This window comes from Strigops habroptila, chromosome 4 (assembly GCF_004027225.2).
Source record: "Strigops habroptila isolate Jane chromosome 4, bStrHab1.2.pri, whole genome shotgun sequence".
NCBI classification, from domain to species: Eukaryota; Metazoa; Chordata; class Aves; order Psittaciformes; family Psittacidae; genus Strigops; species Strigops habroptila.
Window position 1 is genome coordinate 3,386,556 of NC_046358.1, and position 18,792 is coordinate 3,405,347.

Consider the following 18,792-nt stretch of genomic DNA (forward strand, 5'->3'; position numbering starts at 1 on the left):
CACGATTATGAAGAAAAAAGAAAAGGAAATTGTGTTAGTTTGAGAGCCTGAGGTATTTCTTTTTGTGGTGTGGTTTGGCTCTACATAGAGCAGTTAAATGTACCTTTTGCTGAAGTGTTGCACATTGTTTGTCCCAGACTGCTCCATAGGAATGCATTCTTTGCAGAAAGACAGTGCTGACTTTGTTTTTAAAGTAAAGATACCATCTAAGTAAATTTTATTGTAATTATTTTGCTGGATACGAACTAACTCAGCCTTTGAAAAGCTACCCTTCTTTGCATGCATGAAGATAATTTGGTTTTAGGGGAAGGGTGGCTCTGTTGGTTGCAAACGATTGCTCATTCAGAAATCAGTGTGATCAAAAGCTTCAGCATCAGGTAGTTGTATCATTTCCTGCAAGATGGAAGTCATCAAATAGATGGCAGGGAGATATTTTGGTTATACACACACACACACACACACATATATATGATATATATCATTTGGTTTATAGAATGAAGAGATGGAAGAAAAATGCTGGAATTCTGGAATTTCTGTCAGTGGCACTTGACTAAATGGAGTAGAAATTGAGTTGTCTGTACAAGAAAAGCCTTAATACATGAAAAAACAATACAGTGAAAACTGTACAACAAAAACAATATAGACTGGCTGAAGACAGTCCTTAAACAAAGTTAGCACAGCACATGAACACTCTACATTTGAGAATACCTCGGGCAAGCATAATATCAATACTTGTGCACTAAGCTGGAATTTACATAAGTCTTGTCTTGCAGATGACTCTGACATTTCATTTCATATTATTTTTCTTATGTTTTCAAGAATACTATTTTTGCTAGATGTTGTGTTTCTCGTTAAGCCGTAGGAAGCCATATGTTAATCCATGTTGCCTCTAGATTCATATGGACTGTAGTGAAAGGACAAGGGGTGATGGGTTCAAACTAACACAGGGGAAGTTCAGGCTAGATATAAGAAAGAAGTTCTTTACTGTGAGGGTGGTGAGGCACTGGAACAGGTTGCCCAAAGAAGTGGTGGATGCTCCATCCCTGGCAGTGTTCAAGGCCAGGTTGGACAGAGACTTGGGCAATGTAGTCTAGTGGCAGGGGGTTGGAACTAGATGATCTTAAGGTCCTTTCCAACCCAAACCATTCTGTGATTCTATGTATAACATTATGTATCATCTTTTATATTTTAAACTGATAGTTATTTCCAGGTTACTACTATATCACTTCATTGGAGAAAAGCAAACTATCATATAAGCAAATGTAGTCCCATATATGTTACATTTTAGATAAATATCTGACTCGGGCAGTGTTAGAAAGTTATGTTGCTTTTCTGTCCTTCAGCTTTTTAAGTTCTTGTAACTCAGCTTTGGCAAATTACCTTATGAAATACAGATACTCAGTTTGGAAAGCAAACCACACAAAGGATTATTTCATTGTGGCTGAAATCCTACTTCTTTCCTGAAAAGTAAACCCAAACAGGCATCTTTGCAAACCTAGAGAGAGGATCTCAGGCTATAACAATACTGAAAGAACTATGAGGCAATGAAGAAGAAAAGCAGACAGTAGCTAGAGCAGCAAAACTCTTGGCTGCCCTTTGACTGTGGAAGAAAATGACACCTCCACAGAATTCCCATTGGGAATGGAAGGTCACAGGGCTGTATTTTGTTTCTTTCTGTTTTTAAAACTAATGTGATTACCTTATTTTTTAGTTGAGATGAATTGAAGATACTAAGATGATCAGCAAAGGTTACTCAGGATTTCTTTTTTAAGCTAAGTAATAAATCAGAGACAGCAGAAGTGAGCCAACTATCCACAGATATTTAAAGTATGTTTTAAAAGGTGCTGCAGGCAATTCCTTTTCATCTTAACAGGAGTGAGGTAGAAGGTTTTAAGTGGAGAAGTTCACTTGTAGAAACAGAAGTCCTACGTGTGAACCAGCGGTGATTTGTTAGGTGGTGCCTGGCTGTGCCCGTGCCCTGCTCCCGCCTGTGCCTGGAGCAGGGCTGGCACCTTCCTCTCTCTCTAAGCTTCACCAGCTCATCACCAGGGGTGGATGAGAGAGGATTGACTTCTGAGCTTCATAAAGAGCGTGAAACAGGGAGCAAAAGGCTAATAGCAAAATTTGTCACAGTGGAGAAAACGCTCTGATTTCGTCTTGGTGCGTTCTGTATGTTTATGCCCTGAACTGCCCGCATTAAGTTTCAGTTCTGTTCTCAGAGGTGCCTGCAGAAAAGCGATGGATGCATGGTAAATGCTTCCCAGACAAAGGCTGGGGTTTTTCACTCCTTCTACTCCTGCCTTATGTTTTAAGAAGTGAAATAAATTACAGCCTTTCTAGCCCAGTTGCACAACTGACACAATTTTTTACACAGCTGTCAAATATTATGACCAAGGAATACCATCTTGCCAAGATTCCAAGTATTAAAACTAATATTTAAATTTTAAAGCTATAATACCTCGAGTTTTTTGTTTCTGTTATAACCATTAGGTAGCATTAGAAAGGGAGCAAGGAGTTTTAGCTCAGGGAAAGAAGGGATTCTGCTAAATTAAAGGACAACTCATTTGCTCTGTTAAAGGAAAAGTGATAAAAAATGAGTACGCCTGTCCATATCCTTCAGCCAAGGAGAAGTATTGGGAGGTGTTATAAATAGAACATTGTTCACAGGCTTACTTGGGTGATGTGCACAGCACTAGCAGCCTGATGAAATTACAAATATAGATTTGCTCATTGGGGCATACATGAAGTTACAGGAGTCCTAATATCGCTAGGAGTTACTTTTGCACAGCCAGTAGACATTTAATTGTAGTTCACTCACAGCAATTGCCTTGTTAGAGTAGCACAGAGGTGAATTAAATTGTAGGTAGTTGGGTAATGGCTTGCTACAGAAACCCAGAAAAATACCTTCTCTCTATGTTTTTGATAAATGAGGGCTAGGAAGAGATAGTTCTACAGTTCTGAGCAGCATTTCTCTCTCAATTATTACATTAAAAACCAACCCTAGACTTGCTTTTTTCTCTGCACATCTCTTTAGCAGTAATTTTACACAGTGTATTTATAGTTTTACGTGTTTCTTATGGAGACACTGAGTTTCGAGGTTTTTAAATAGAGCGTGGAAACGTTTGGCTGGGAACCATCTGCTTCTCAGCAGCACTGACCAGCCGTGGGATAGGAAAAAGGAGACTGGGAGGGGAAGGAAGAGGAGGAAAAAGCAAAAGGATGTGCTTGCTTACTTTGTACTAATAAAAGTATAATTAAAGGGTTTGATCAGAAGGTTCTGGAACAGAGCTCCAGATCCCACTCCCAATTTTGGCCATCATTTACTTTAAGAAATTTTGGAGATCAGTCCTGGTGATAGAGATTTTTATCTGCTCTATCCATGTCATCAGGCCACGACATCCAACCGCCACTTCCTCCATTTTGGCCCATCCTTCCTTACAGAAAAGGTTAAGGATGTTTGGATACGGGGCTCCATTTGACCAAAGTACCCAGAATTAAAGCCCCAGTAATAAGCTCTGGTCGCAATTCCCTTTCCAAATTTGGATATGCACAGGTACAGAGATGAGAAAACCCAGCCTGGGAGAGCCCAGCAGCTTGGCAGGGGATGCTCTGCCGTCAGCGTATAATGATAGTGTCGACCACGGTGCTATAAATACAGCGGTGCTATAAATTCACTTGGGAGGCTACTGACTTTTATACGGAGCTGATAAAAGAAATGGGGAGAAGACTAATGCAGGGGTGTTTATCAGGTTAGGGGAGGAGTGCTCGCTCTGTCTGTGAACCCAGCAGTCGCTTAGCAACATAATGATCAAGTGCAAGCCTGCGAGATCCACTGAATAATGTCAGCGTGATTAACGCAGAATAGACCCAGTGGCCGGGAAGGAGAAAAACCACAGCTCCCAGTGGAAACTGCATCCTTCCCCCGAGCTCCAGTGCACTAAGAAAGGCTAATGAACAGCAACTGCTGCTGCTCTCTGCCATCACCGCACCAAAATGATCAATGGCTTTGCCATAGGGAGAAACAATTTCTATTTCAAACAGCGCTTGTGTTTCTCCATCTTTGTTTGTATAATGTCCCTGTGGCCTCTGGGGCAAGTTGAGCGTCACTCCTGGCAGTGGGGAATGCTCGTTACAAATGTGGGAGTTATGGAGGATGCTTAAGCATGCTGGATTGGGTCCTCTAGGTAAAATAACCTGGACTGTGTTGGCATGACAACTTTAAACAGTGAAACTCCCAATGGCCAGGGGCATTGTCCATCTCTGATGTCTTTTTATAACTGCCTGGAAAAGTTCCCATTTTTTCACAAACAGGTAAGGCAGAACTGAGCTTAGCAGCAAGTCCTGCGTAGGGACGTGGGTTTATTGTAAAGGGTGTCTGGGTTTCACAGGTGACGAAATATGTATCTTTGTGGGATAATTCTCAAGCCTTGATTTTCCAGTTTATTGCTGTCCCATTAGATTCATTTCATTTCCTTAACTGTGTGTCAGCCAATTTCACAGGATTGCTTGCTTTGTCAGTAATTTTTGCAGTGTTTCAGTCATTCCATTTTGTCATTTTTATTTGCTGTCATGACTGCTGTTGTCAGAAGAGGTTCATGCTGAAGTGCCATGAAGTAAGTGACGACCATAAAGCATAGAGTATTCTATGTTATACATTCTGCTTCTTCTTAATGCTCACTCATTGTTACTGCATTTTAGTGATTTTGGTGTTGACTTTGTTACAAGTGCAATGTGGATTAGATCATCCTAATCCAGAAATGGTAGCCATTCCAAAACCAGACATAGGATGTCATTTCAAGCTGAACTAAAAGCTACTTTCATCAGAGAAGTATTCAAACAAACATGAGCACGTAAGACCGGATTCCTGAACTTATGTCTCAGCACCTAAATAAGGGATGTGATTTTTCAAGTATGCCAAAATCCTGCTGGATTTTTAGAGGTGAGAGGGGTGAGGAGGGATGATTAGTGCAGTTTTACATACCTGTGTGAGGGGAAAAGTGAAGACAAACTAGCCCTCAGAAGAATTAAGATCTGCAGCAGTTATCACTATCTAGTCTTTCATCCTTGGAAGCTGTGGGATTTCCCCCTTTCTCCTTCCAGCTTCCCTTGACCATTTTTTCCTGCAGCTGCCCAAGGAGAGAGGGCTGAGGCCATCTCCTTGTCCTCTGCTCCATCAGCACCATTTCCTTACTGCCACGCTCCAGACATTTGTGCCACCTGAATGGAAGCTGTTGCTCTTGAACAGCCTCCCACAGACCTAAATGATTATTCTTCACTCCTGCTGAAGTATTACCTGCCACAGACACTAACCATTTCTCTGTTCTTCTCACTAAAATAACGCTATTATGAGAAGCTCTGTATCCTGCCAGTCATCACATCAGCCTTTGCTCTTAATCTTCCCCAAAAACAGATAGTTACTGACTTGCTTTCCTACCGTTCAGTTTTCCTTTGACAATCCAAAAATAAAGTAAGAATATGATAAGAGATGAAGGCAAAGTTTTGGGTTGATGTGTTCTCAAAAATCTACAAGAGGTTTCTTGCAGTACCTCTGTACAGGGGATTATTTCACTTATTGGTTCTCTTGGTTGTTAAGACTTTTTTCTCTGATACAATGGAAGAAACAGTGAGTCTTTTGGCAAGTTGCAGGACAAAATAGCTCCCATGAGAGCATAATGGTTGGTTGGTTGCAATGAGCCGTCTTTCACCAATTTGCTTCTGATATTAAGAATAAATTGGAATCCTGCATTTCTTGTATACAAGCTGTTTTGATGGCTTTTATACTTAGAAGCCGCATCATTGTGACATAGGAATTATATATTGTGATTTTAATGTGAAGCAACATAATGGGCATTGCAGACAGTGCAGTCTTACAGCAGCAAATGTTTGTAAATTACTACCATATGCTGATTCTAGCAGAGCAAATCTTATTTAAAATAATTATCAGACTTTTCACCTTTTTAAAATGAAATTTGGGGTTAGACAGGTTTAATATGGATTTAATATGTTTAGTGTAACAGATGATCAAATAAGGCATAAGAAATTGCTCTTATTAAAAATCTGGAAAAGCCACAATACAACAAAACCATGTCTGCTTTCCAGCTGGAATGTGCCTGTTCCTTATTGACCAAGAAACCAATCAGCCATAAAATGCAAGACAGCCGATGGTTTCAAGGCTCTATCTGCATAACAGATTGTGTTGGAGATGTCATATATCATAATTTAGGATGCACAGGAGTCACACAAATAGATGTGTTTTTCCCTCGGATTACAATTACAGTACAGCAGTCTCTGTTACATGCTGGAGTTGATCTGGCAGTGAAAGAAGGGAAAAATAAAGGGCACAAATGAATCTTGGAATTAAGGACTTTGAACTGAAAGCCTGGAAATACAGCTGTGGGCTTCAGCAGATGCCCATGACCTTCATGTGGGCCGTGTCTGTGTGTGAAGGCTGCAGAGCTGCGAGCAGAGCTGGCTGAAGCACAGCAGCTGGAGCCTTCCAGGTTGCTGAGTAGTTCTGGAGGCAGCAGCGACCTCAAGTTGCTGTGGTTAAAACTCATCCCAAACTCCTGTTGCAGCAGTGGGATACGTACTGTCTCTGTGCCCAAGTGTGTGGTAGAACTAATAACTTTCTTGCAGAAGGTGTGTTACTGTAGGATTTAGTCTGTTAATGTTAGCAAAGCGTTCTGAGCTTTCTGCCTGGAGAAGCTGTGGCTGCCCCATCCCTGGCAGTGTTCAAGGCCAGGTTGGACACAGGGGCTTGGAGCAACATGCTCTAGTGGAAGGTGTCCCTGCCTGGGGCAGAGGGTTGGAACTGGATGAGCTTCAAGATCCCTTCCAACCCAAACCAGTCTGTGACTCTATGATTCTCTCATAAAAGGGTTAATATTTATGATAGCTTCAGTACTGCTGTGGCTGGTATTCAAACCTCATAATCAGCTAAAATAAAACATTTTCTTAACATTGCTCCAGAGATGTATTTTAACAGTCACTAGTCCTGAACCAATGGCTTGAAAAAACCAATCTTGCTTTTTTTTTTTTGCCCACAGATCTTTTAATATTGCTTGTAGCTGTGCAAAGCCATTGCTTTGATCCAGGCTGACAGAAAGCAAAGTACAACGTTGCTTGTGTTGCTTTGCTCACTGTTACTGCCTGTGGGTCTGAGATTAGGTAACACTAGTCCAAGGAATACCTAAAACAAGAGCACGCAGTTTACTTCTGAGTGTTTTGTTTTAGTGGCTTAATATACTTTCTTTAAAGGAACAATGGCAGTGATTTCCTGAACAAGGATGGGCAGGGATTCTACGAAAGAAACAGTAGAGAGAAGCAGCAGCAAAAGTGAGTTACAAAGCAGAAGGTGTACAGTGAGCCTGGAGCTGTCAGTCAAGTAACAGAAATGATCTTTCGGCATCTAGCATAGTAGTAGATTCCATCATCCATTTGATATTGCCACAACGGGTGTGAGTACAAAACCATAATTTCTAGTATTTGCAACACTAAGTAAAAGGGTAATTGCAGGTAAGGAGATTGGAAATCATTTCCACATCTCACAATCACTAGGGCAGCATTATCCCAACCTGTAGCAGAGCAGGTTTTTTGTTGATTTAAAATCATATCATGCCTTATAAAGTGTATGCGACTCCTAATGCTAAGTTAAAGTAGGTAGAAATAACTTGCTCCCCTTCTTTAGTAGAATTTAATAGTTTCTTGCTATAGACTTTTTATTTCTAAGAATGCTTAGCTCCAGTTCTGGAAGACAAGGAGAGCGATTAAGCCCCCAAAAACTCACAGGAAACACTCAAAACCTTGCCAAGTGTTTTCTTTCTTTGTTAAATTGCAAAGACATAAGTGCTACAAGTATTGTTCCTACTGTGTTTTAAGCGAAGTACCAATCTCTCAGCACTTAAAAAGATCCCCCTGTTCGCACTGAAATATATGGAACAATCTGTGGGAGACTGGTGGGATCGCTCATGTGAATAACATGTACGTGCTCCAAACAGTTATTCTTAGTGCTTTCTTAATAACACAGTATTGGAGCTTGATTTGAATGAGTCTCACTGTGATACGAGCGTGCTTTGAATCTCAGTGCTGTAGTGCTGCGGGTTACCTGATGTCTGGGTTTGTTCATTATGTGCCAAAGCCCCAGAGGTGATGTGGGGAGTATGTAGCCCCCAGGGCTCACAACAGCCAGCAGCAAACCAAGGAACCGCTGAAGAATGTCTCCAGTTCAGTACTAGCAGGACTGCAGGAAGGCTCATACCAGATAGAGGGGTTAACAGTCCCTTTACCATCTTTTTAATTGAAATTTTAACCACTCTTCTATTCAGGATGTGGGTGACCAAAGTCAAGTCACTTCTGTGGAGTCACAATTGCACTGCACTGGGAGCAGCCCCAGGGAGACAGGTTAATCCTACACCCCACATCCTCCTCCCCAGGAGCCGCAGTACTCCACAGGAAGGAGCAAAGCCATTACACTTACCTAGGGCAGAGCAGCACGAGAGGGGCTCTCATTTACAAAGTGGATCTAGTGAGGTGACATGCCTCAGACAGAACAAACGTGGGCTTTGACCCCTGCTGTGTGGATCATTTTTGGTACTTGATTTGGTGGCAGCAAACACAAAATCTTTAAGCAGTGACTTAGGAAAAAATGGCAGTTTCTTCCATAACAGCACTTTAAATCCTCTTTCTTTGGCTCCATAAGATCTTTTCTGCATAGTGGTGAATCTGCATTATTAATGAAAGCATCTGTATCTGTCATCATGCACCCAAGTCATCTTTAGTTCTACGCAGGTATGACAGGTCAGGCCTTGGGGTGATCTGGCACTGAGATAAAGAGGGCTTCAGTCAGGGTCTGGGTTAGAAATCTAACCAGAGCATCCTCCAGATCGTCCTCTGGAGTCCGTGGCATCGCTTCAAGGATAAAGAAGTCCTTCCATTAGTCTGGAAGTGCCTGAAATTCATTGTCTGAAGGATTTTCTAGTTGGCAGGGTATTTTAAAAGAGGAAAAACTCTGGAGCTTAAGGTACCCAGTGGTTCTGTGGAAGATCCTGAAGTGCATGTGCTGATCGGCAGGCTTTTCTCATGAGAAGTAAGTGCTCTGGGATTAAGCATTTTATGTTATGAACAAACCTGAACCTGGATCTTCTGCTTCTAAATTTGTTCTATAGCCACTAGATAAAAGCAGACTCATCTGCTCTTTCTCCAGCCTGTCAGCCTCCCATCAGAGCTGGCCTTTTGGCAAGCTTCACGCCTGCTTAGTTTGTAATCTAAAATTTCCCTTAGGCAAGAGAGAGGTGCCAGTGACTTGATCACAACCACATCACCTCTGGGCATGCACAGGAACAAGAATTTTGTCTCCTTAAGTTTTGCAGTGGATCTGCCAAGGTACTGTTTCCGCGTAGAAGGAAACGGACACAGAAGTCCCTCTATGAACCTTGGAAGGATTGTTTCATTTGTAAAGCACAAAAAGGCCCCGTGAATAGAATAGGAAATAAGAGGAGCTTGTGGAACGCATTCTGTGAACAAATGAGAATACAAACATACCCTAAAATATAAACATATGATGAAATTCACTGAGTAGATGCCCAGACATCCAAAATCCATTGCATCCTATACTACTATTACTAGCTGTGCTATCTAACAGTGTGTAAAACTGGCAGGTTAAAACTGAACTTTAGGATCCTACCCCTCGGTACAAAGAAGAGAAGACCAACTCCTGATGGCACTTCTGGGGGAGCACAAAGTGCTCATGTGCTTATTCCACTTGGTGTTTCTCATTTAACCAGGAATTAATTTGGTGTAGCCTTAAAAAGGAACAATGTGCTCTGGAAGGTGTTTTCCTGAACTGCTCATAAGCAAAGGTTTTGTTCTTAACTATGGCTTACCATTGATGATTGTTTTATGGGAAAGATTTAATGATACCATCATAATACTTTTAACCTGATACTGCTCATTAAAAAATGGAAATATTGAAGCATTCCAAACCCGTGTTTACCACATGTTGATACGGACAAGCCTTCAGCTGGTGGCTGATGTATCTAACTCTCCATGTCTGTTTACCGTTTCAGGAGCACGGAAGTCATGAGTACTGTCTCAGGTACACGAAGTACAACAATCACTTTTACTGTCCGACCCGGAACCAGCCAGCCGATCACACTGCAGAGCAGGTCCCCAGACTATGACAGTAGGACCTCAGGAGCAAGGCATGCTCCAAGCCCTGTGGTTTCACCAACAGAGATCAATAAAGACATCATGCCTGCTCCTCTGAGTGCTTCTGCTTCAGCTTCATCTCCTTCTCCAACTCTGTCCGATGTATTTAGCCTACCCAGCCAGCCCCCTTCAGGGGACTTATTTGGCTTGACCACAGGGCGCAGCAGGTCTCCTTCTCCCTCAATATTACAACAGCCAATCTCAAATAAGCCTTTTACAACTAAGCCTGTCCACCTGTGGACTAAACCAGATGTGGCAGATTGGTTGGAAAGTCTAAACTTAGGTGAACATAAAGAAACATTTATGGACAATGAAATAGATGGCACTCATTTACCAAATCTACAAAAGGAAGATCTGATAGACCTTGGAGTGACTAGAGTTGGGCACAGAATGAACATAGAAAGAGCTTTGAAACAGCTGCTGGACAGATAAGAATAGCTATTTTGCCTCACAAACTTCTGTTGATAACTAGAGATGGGCTGGTACTGAAATACCCCAAATGCCTTGTCTGTCTGCGAGTGCCAGCAAAATTGGGGGGGAGGGGGAAAAAGTTCAATTCCTGGTACTCAGGTAATGCAGACTGTGTGCTACATGCCCAAGCAGAAATTCAATGTTTTACACGAGTGGGGCCATTTTATTTCAAAGTTGTGGGGAGATACGAGAGAGAGAGAGAAAATTGTTAACTTCAAAAATCCTATCTCTTGATACTGCCCTTCTGCTGGAACCGTTACATGCCGCTTTTCTTTCAATTTAGAATTGCAAGCAGTTCATTTTTGTATTGAAAAGCACTATATTCTCTTCTTGACGTTCAGTCTCCGAGCAGGCTTCCTTCCCCAGCCCTTAGTTCATTTTAAGAGGACAGATTGCTTCGTTGCCATTCAAACCCATTTTTATCGGTAGCAGAGTCACAATATTAAGACAGGTGCAGGAGTTCATATTACTGTTTTTTACTAGTTAAGCTCTCTGACTTGTTGGCAGTGAAGCTGGTTGTTCTGCTGGAATTAGTTCAAAGGTAACCTTGCTCTGTTTTACTTGGTATTTCTTTATTTCTGCAGTTACACATAGCACTCTTCCAAGGTGGCAGAACAAGTTCAATACACGCTCCATTGACTTGACCTATAAGACGATGCAGACGTTGCGTAAAAAACCGAGGAGGAATGCACACTTAGAGGTACAACAAAATGAAGCTAGTTTGAACCTGAGACCCCCAGTTTTCAACCAGCTAAACTACTGCTAAGTTGCAATATGAACTCTGCAAGCCAGTAAAAATTTAGGGTTTGGTACAGACGCGTCTTTTGGACCTCACAGTCAGATACTCAAATATGCCAAACCCTGAGAGATGCTGGTTAATTCAGTGAGTGGAAAGTGCTTAGTTAGTTTGAACATCAGGCCAAGAAAGAAGAAAAAGATAGATAGATGAATGTTCCCATTGAAGAAAGTGGGAAGGTTGCCAGTGTTTTAAGTGAAGAGAGGGATTTCAGCCTGTTAGCAGAAATGGGAACGTTTCAACTCATTAGGAAAAAAAAAGGTAAGAAGGTGACGCCAGGATGGAGAGCAGTAGCGAGTATCTCGGCATCTGTGTGTTCCAAGGGCCAGGAGAATTGGGTAGGCATCCAGCTTCTCATTTTTATCACTGTTAACACGTATTGGCTTCTTGGCAAGGCGAGCAGGCTGAGCACCTCGGGGGCTCCAGCCACTTCTTGGCACGGCTGTTGGTGCAGCTGCAGGATGGATGCGCACACCCTGTGGCCCAGCGTGGACTGGGGTGGTGGGGAAACGGAGCTCGAGGGCTTTCCAGGAGACTTCAGTCAGCAGGGGAGAAACACACAGATTTGGTTAAAAGTCTGACTTTTTATTTCCTTTTTTGTTTTTTTTTTTAAAGTTAACAAATCTCTCTCTGCATGTTTGAACTCCCCTTGTAATTTACACCTCTTCATAGCTGTGAGTTTTGTAGGTCTTTATAAACGTAATACTCAAGACATTCAAGGTGGGTAAATTGTGTGTGGACAGCTAGACTGCCTACCTACCATCCTTCCAGGTTCTCTTACACTTTGGAAGGTACCTGAACTTTCTTTCCTTGCTATGGTCCTTGATATGGTCCAGCCTATCTCTAATTTTTTTATTGTGATTATTTTTGCTCACAAACAAGTGTCTAATTAGGTCTGCAACAGCCCTAGTATGAGTACATAAAGTTTAGCATTTTAAATATCTTTCTTTACTGCAAGTTTAAATAGTTGTACAGATAGTTTATAAGCACAATATTTTAAGAAAATAAGTGGCTGGTCTACTGGCAGCCTTTGTGCCACTTCAGTGCTAGGAAGTTAAAAACAAAAAAAACATAAAAAGAAAAAAAAAAAAAACCTAAAAAAAAAAAAATAAAACTTTTGTGGTTTACTACTATTTCTGTGGAATAATGATAAAAGTCTTGACCTTTTTAAAAATCAACCTCATTTGGATGCATCTGAACCAGCAGAGCTATGTTATATTTTCTATCTTTGCTAGAACTTCTACAAAGGAGGATGAATCTTTCTTCAAAAGTGGTTATAGTTACCAACTCATTGGATACTCATAAAATACAACTTACGTAGCCTCCTGCCCCCTTTACGGAACAACAAAGATCTTTTGACTTAAGACCTGTTACTATATTTGTATTTGAAAGTTCCAAGTAACCTTGTAATAAAAACCAAGTGCTGAGGCATTTTCCTTTGAGGAGTACTGAGTTTTTCCGTAGGCGGTGTAGAAATCGGCAGTGTCATCCAGATAGGCGATGCAGGCAACTCGAGGCCATCAGATCCTTTCTAAGAGGTGTAAAAATGGTGATTTAGCCATCATTGTCTTCCATTTGGTGATACGACAGAATTCAGTAAATAAACCACTAATGCCATGCTCTCTTCTTTTCTTGTTTCTTTGGGTACAGTTGATCTTACCTCTGTAACATGTGCCAGAAAATGCATTAGGAAATACGGTAGTAAAAGCAAATGTAGAAGTTGACTTTTAAGCTGCTTTTTAATCACAACCTTCTTGTTGAATTTACGTTGAACACGTGCTGACATACACGGTAAATTACAGGTGACAGTAATCCCTTTCTTACACAGGTGTGTTTCTTGCTCGTGGATCTTTTCAGGTACTGAAAGACTAGGAACAATATACCATTAGTAGAAAAGAGGTTTAAAGAGCTAATGAAATAGTTTATTTTTTACCTTGTGTCTTACAAAGTAAAGGTGAGGAGACCTGGGCGGACCTACTTTCCCCACTAAAATACCCCTCTGCCAAGAGGAATCGGTCTCTAGCTCTGTGCGAGGATCTTGCTACAGAAAGCAATAGTAACAGATACAACGTTGCCTCCGAGTATTTTCACCAGTCTGGAAATGTTGGGGGGGAGGAGAGAAGACCCATTTCTTTCATGCTACTACGATAGTGAAAATCAAGTTGTTAGAGATCTCTGAAATACGTTCTGATATTCTGGGTTTTAGGATCAAATTTTGTTTATATACTGTAATTTAAATAAATTGCATTTACATGCCTAGTTTCTGTAATATTTGTGTATACAATACCAAAACCTTACAAGATGTAAATTGTGTATAACTGCACAGACTCCTTGCCCTAGGTGTCTGAGAACATTTTAAGTTGAATTCATATATTATAAAATGACTAGATGTGACTGTTGATTTACAGAATTTACATATCACAAAAGTTACTTATTTGTGGGACTTAAGTTAATAAAAATAGTGCTTTTTTTCCTCCGTTCTTAACGAGCATTACCCAGTTGATCTGGCGATGATTATGTGTATGAGCCACAAGTATTGATGATTTTTTTCCATTACATTTTTTCTTTTCTTTTCTAGATATTACTCTGTTTCTCGCTATAGTTTGTGTAACAACTTGTGTTCACGTTCTCTATGTTGCTGTAATTTTTGTGCTTTAATTCCTCTGATTTCGACTGATTAAACAAATCGAGCTCCTGTAACTTGCACTTTTCCCCAATCCTTAATACTCTTGTATGGCAACCAAAATTACTGTAAGAAATAAATATAATATTGCACTAAGGTTGTGGTTCTGATTGCAAACAGAGAACACTGTCTGGATTTTCATTAAAAAAAGAAAAAGAAGTTGCCAAACCCCTTGCAATCTGTTATTGAAAGCGCATAAAATGCTTTAACAAAATGTAGATAAAGGTGAAATAATTGATCTATTTCCTTTTTATTTCTTCTTTTTTTTTTTTTTTTTGGTTAAAGCATTCCTTATGCCAAACACTAATTCATTTCCTGAATGTCTGATTCATGTTTTGATATTGGAAAAGTAAAACTTTTCAGCAAGAGGGAGAAAACTCCGTATCTATTTGCCTTAAGGTGGATTTCAAGTGCTGGATGAGTATTCTCTTCCCTGAGCACGTGTGGGAAGGCGCGCTCTGCCCCGCGTGCTGCTGGCGGTCTCAGGATGCTGGGGCTGGCTCTGCTCTGCAATTCCATGTGGCACTGAAAGGTTTGGGAGGGAGTACTGGGGAGGTTTTGTAGGGCAGAGCAGCTCCATGGAGAAAAGGATCCGGTCAGTGCTCCTTGTGTGTCTTGTGACTGGAAAAATGTACCGGCGGGGTTTGTTTGTACTGTGAATAAACAAGGCTCAAAACGGGAAAACCAAGGGAACCATTCACATCTTTTGGCTTAATCTAAACATTTGTTTTTCTATTTTCAAATGGTGATGCAATGAAGAATATTTTTTATTTTCATTTTCTAAGATATTGGAATAAATGCCTAGAACTGTTGCCATTTGGTTTCATATGTTCCTTAACTACTATTTTCTTCTCAGATGTTGCTCTAGTTCATCATTTTTGTAGTTACCTGATACTTCTCTCATATTTTTCCAACAACAAGTCATCTGGCAGCTCTGTTTTGTTCAAAAAGATGGAAGGAAAAACCAGCTTGCTTTATTTCAGGTATTGTGGCAATCCAGTGATAAACCTCTGTGTATCTAACTGAAGTCAGGTATTTGAGGGTGCTGAGGATGCCCAGAGAAGCTGTGGCTGCCCCAGCCCTGGCAGTGTTCAAGGCCAGGTTGGACACAGGGGCTTGGAGCAACCTGCTCTAGTGGAAGGTGTCCCTGCCCGTGGCAGGGGGTTGGAACTGGATGAGCTTTAAGGTCCCTTCCAAACCCAAGCCAATCTGTGATTCTATGATTTACAGTGCAGAACAAAGAACACTTCCCAATTGTCAATCTTTGTTGGTCAAAAAAATGAGATTTGATCATTGCTGTTGTGCTGTGTGTTGTATCCATGTGTTGCGGGGTATTATGTTCTTGGTTTTCTGTATTTTTCTGTATTTTCCTGTGTTTTGTGGTCTTTCTTTCATTCCTTTTGTGCAATACCATGAAACCCCCCAGCAGCTATTCTGGGCTGTCCAGAATAGCTCGGTTATAACAGTACTGCAGGAAATGGGGGTCCAAAAATTGTACGTGCCTTAGTTTTCAACCCAGTTCAACTACATTGTATTTAACATGAAGAGCTTTATCTTCAAGGTCTTACAGTACCTGCCAAAAAAGAGCTTGTTGTGCTGCGAAGTTCATATTGCAGCAGTAGGAAAACTGGTTAGAAAACCTGAGATGATTTCCTTCTCATTTTGAAACATTTTCAGCATCATGAGACTGATTTGAAGTTCTCTGTTCAAATCATGTAAACAAAGGGGAGGGGAATGAAACGAGACTGTTATTTTTGGTTCGCTTTGCTTCCATAAATCCTTGCTTGGTGTAGTTGACGTGTTGTGTGTCACAGACAAGGTAACTACAATAAACGAACCAAGTGGACTTGATGCTTTGAAGTCTGAAACAAACTGGTTCTGTAACGCTGACATCTAGTGGAACTCGATGGACAGTCTCAGAGCAATAGATGGTCTTTGAAGATACGTATTGATTTGAAACTGCTGTTGTTCTTCCTACAAGGTGGCATTTTAGCCAATCTTTTATTATTGAGACTTGGCCTGAATATTTAAGTAAGTCAGAAAACAAAGGCTGACTGTATAGTTGCACACATTATACCCTTGAGATATCTTTAAAGGACTGTAATGGGTTTTCTAGTTATATGTGGTTGGTTTCTCAGTTTATGTTTGCAATGTTCACGTCTCCATACGCGCCTTCATCTGCATCAAGCACGTGTTGTAATGAGACTATGGCTCTGGTCTCCAGTGCTGTAAATCTCGGGCTGTTTTAAGCAGTGTCAGACATTGCAACCTGGTGACCAGCAGATGCTGCAGAGCCAAACTGCACGAGAGGGCGGGTGTTTGGGTCAGGGATCAGTTGGGAATAGCTGGTGGGTGATTTCCCAGATGGACTTGCAGAACTGTAGTTTGGTTTCTCAAGTAAAAGTTAAGTTTTCCCTCAGGACTAATGGTAGAAGGAACACGTGCACGTGTGTGAGTTCCTGTGTGCTTTTGATGTAAAGGTGCTTGAACAGCACGTTGGGAATTCATGTACAACTAGGACACTGTGTTGCATGTGTTTAGCAGTGTGTTGGATTCTGTGTTGCAGTGTACCTGTTTGCTTGGAATATCTGATGAAAATACAATATACAGAAACATGTAATTCATGTTTTGATGGGTTATTTTCCACTGATACCTTTACATTATCCAATTGTCTCTGATCTCCCAGCTTCCTTAGATACTTCAAAGCAGTTTAAAGCAATTTCTTATAACTTCTGATAAAATAACCTTGTACTAGCTAAAACTGAGCTTTGGGGGAGAGCAGATCACCTCCCTGCTGCACAGCCTTCTGAAACCTTTGAGTCCTTAAGGATATTCTTCTTCAGCACAAATCCTGAGGGAAACGTTACCTCATTACCACGATGTAAAGAATTCACAGCTCCCTATACGGGCACCCCATTGTCCATAAGGAATTCAGAGTGCTGCCATGTGTGGTGCTCCCTACCCCCTAGAAAATACTTAGTGAGGAACTGCTGTGATCACTTGTTTCATTCTCACCTTGGTGTATCTTGAGGTCCCATTTGATGCTGGTATCAGAGCTTTACAATGTGCAGCAGGGGTGAAGTCCAGGGAGCGCTCCAAGGCTCTCATTAGAGGAAACAGAAAAGTGGCTGAGACCAAACTGGAAGTGTCATTGACGTCTTAGTCCATATGAGGTGCTGAAAAATGAACAAAAATAACTTCTTTTATACCTGGAAATAATCAAACTTGAGCTCTGTGTCTGACTGTGCAACAGAAATACTCCTGTGATTAGCAGTTTATTTTTTCACCCCAAGCCACGCTGTATCCCCTGTTCTCCATGTGCTGTCTCAGCAAGTTTCTTCCTTGCAAAGCAGTGGATGTTAGTTTTAATGTGTCCTGCATTCTGTAGGTCTGTTTAATTCACCTGTAGGAGTTTATAGTGACCCAGTAAGAGACAACGTGCTGTACATTTCACCTGAGGTTGTTTGAAATCTCTACTAATGCTCATCTCCTGCATTACAGAGAAGACCTGAAGCGAGGGGAGGTGACCTCCAGGAGATACTTGGCAAGTTTTAGAGAAGAAGTTTACTTTCAGAGAAGAATTCTTCCCATGCTGAGTGTAGTCAAAGCAGATCATGTACACACCTTGCCTGTTAGTCCACCATTGCTGCACATGTCCTCACACCAACGGTGTTCTCACACTGTTAAGGCAATCTTCAACCCTTTAAAGAGAAGTCACTAATACTAGACCTAATCCTGTGTGTAGTAACCGTGCTGATGGCAAGGCTGGTTTATTGACAGGGAAGCTCAATATCTCGTATTAAACACTCCAAAGACCAGTGCAATGGAAACAGGGACAATGTGCTTGTGGCAAATCTCACCGTGAATCAGGACTGCTCTGTTGGAGGTGACAGAAAGGAAGAGAAAACTTAGTCTTAATCAAGACATGACAATAAGTAGCCATGCCAAAGGCAAGGCATTGTTCTCAACAAAAGGACCTGGTAACCTGAGTGGGCTGAAGGGTGCTCACAGGAGCTCAGCACTAATGGGTACAGTTGGGATCAGTGGGAACCAGTTACTGGTGAGATGCAGTGAGTGGGGATCCCAGCAGGGTTGTAAACAGCTCAGTCTGTTTAACTAAGCACATCGGAGGCTGGAATGAGCTGTGTCTGCTTTTCCCACTCACAGGAGTGGGTGAAGAGCCAGGAGAGGGATTTTTTTTAACTAAATGGGATGGTGGTGCTAGAAGAACATGTTACCCATTGGAAATGAATAAATTCCAACTGGAACCTGGAATTCCTTACTGTGTGCAGAATGGGGCTGCGGTGTGGTCTCCTACAAGGAATAGTATGGGATTCACAATCCAGGCCTGATCCTCCCCTCATCCCTTCACCAGCACCCTGCTAACGAGAGTGTAAATCAAGACAAGCAGCAGCACCTGAGCACCAGCACCTCCACCTCGCCCCTGCTCATCAGCCGTTACCTCCTGGCCAGGTGGATTAGCCACAGGCTCATAAAAGGGCAGGACCAGAAGGTTCTTCCCTCTCCCCTGAGAAGAGCTGGGTCAGAGCTCTGGGGCTGGAAGTCTTGTTCCTTTCCTTGCATCATTTGAGGGTAAGGAGTTTTAATTTCAGCCTATTTTGCTTGAGTGTGTGTG

At 41.6% G+C, this 18,792-nt stretch overlaps 1 protein-coding gene across 6 annotated transcripts in view; it reads left to right on the top strand.

The window, feature by feature from the left end:
* Positions 1-14,968, top strand: part of SHANK2 (SH3 and multiple ankyrin repeat domains 2) — a 351,561-nt gene extending 336,593 nt beyond the window's left edge. For all 6 annotated transcript variants that reach the window (XM_030483283.1, XM_030483282.1, XM_030483285.1 and 3 more), the window contains one exon: positions 10,065-14,968. In XM_030483283.1, the coding sequence (XP_030339143.1) occupies positions 10,065-10,638 (574 nt within the window). In that variant the 3' untranslated portion in view covers positions 10,639-14,968. The remainder of the gene's footprint in view (positions 1-10,064) is intronic.
* The last annotated feature ends 3,824 nt before the right edge of the window (positions 14,969-18,792 follow it).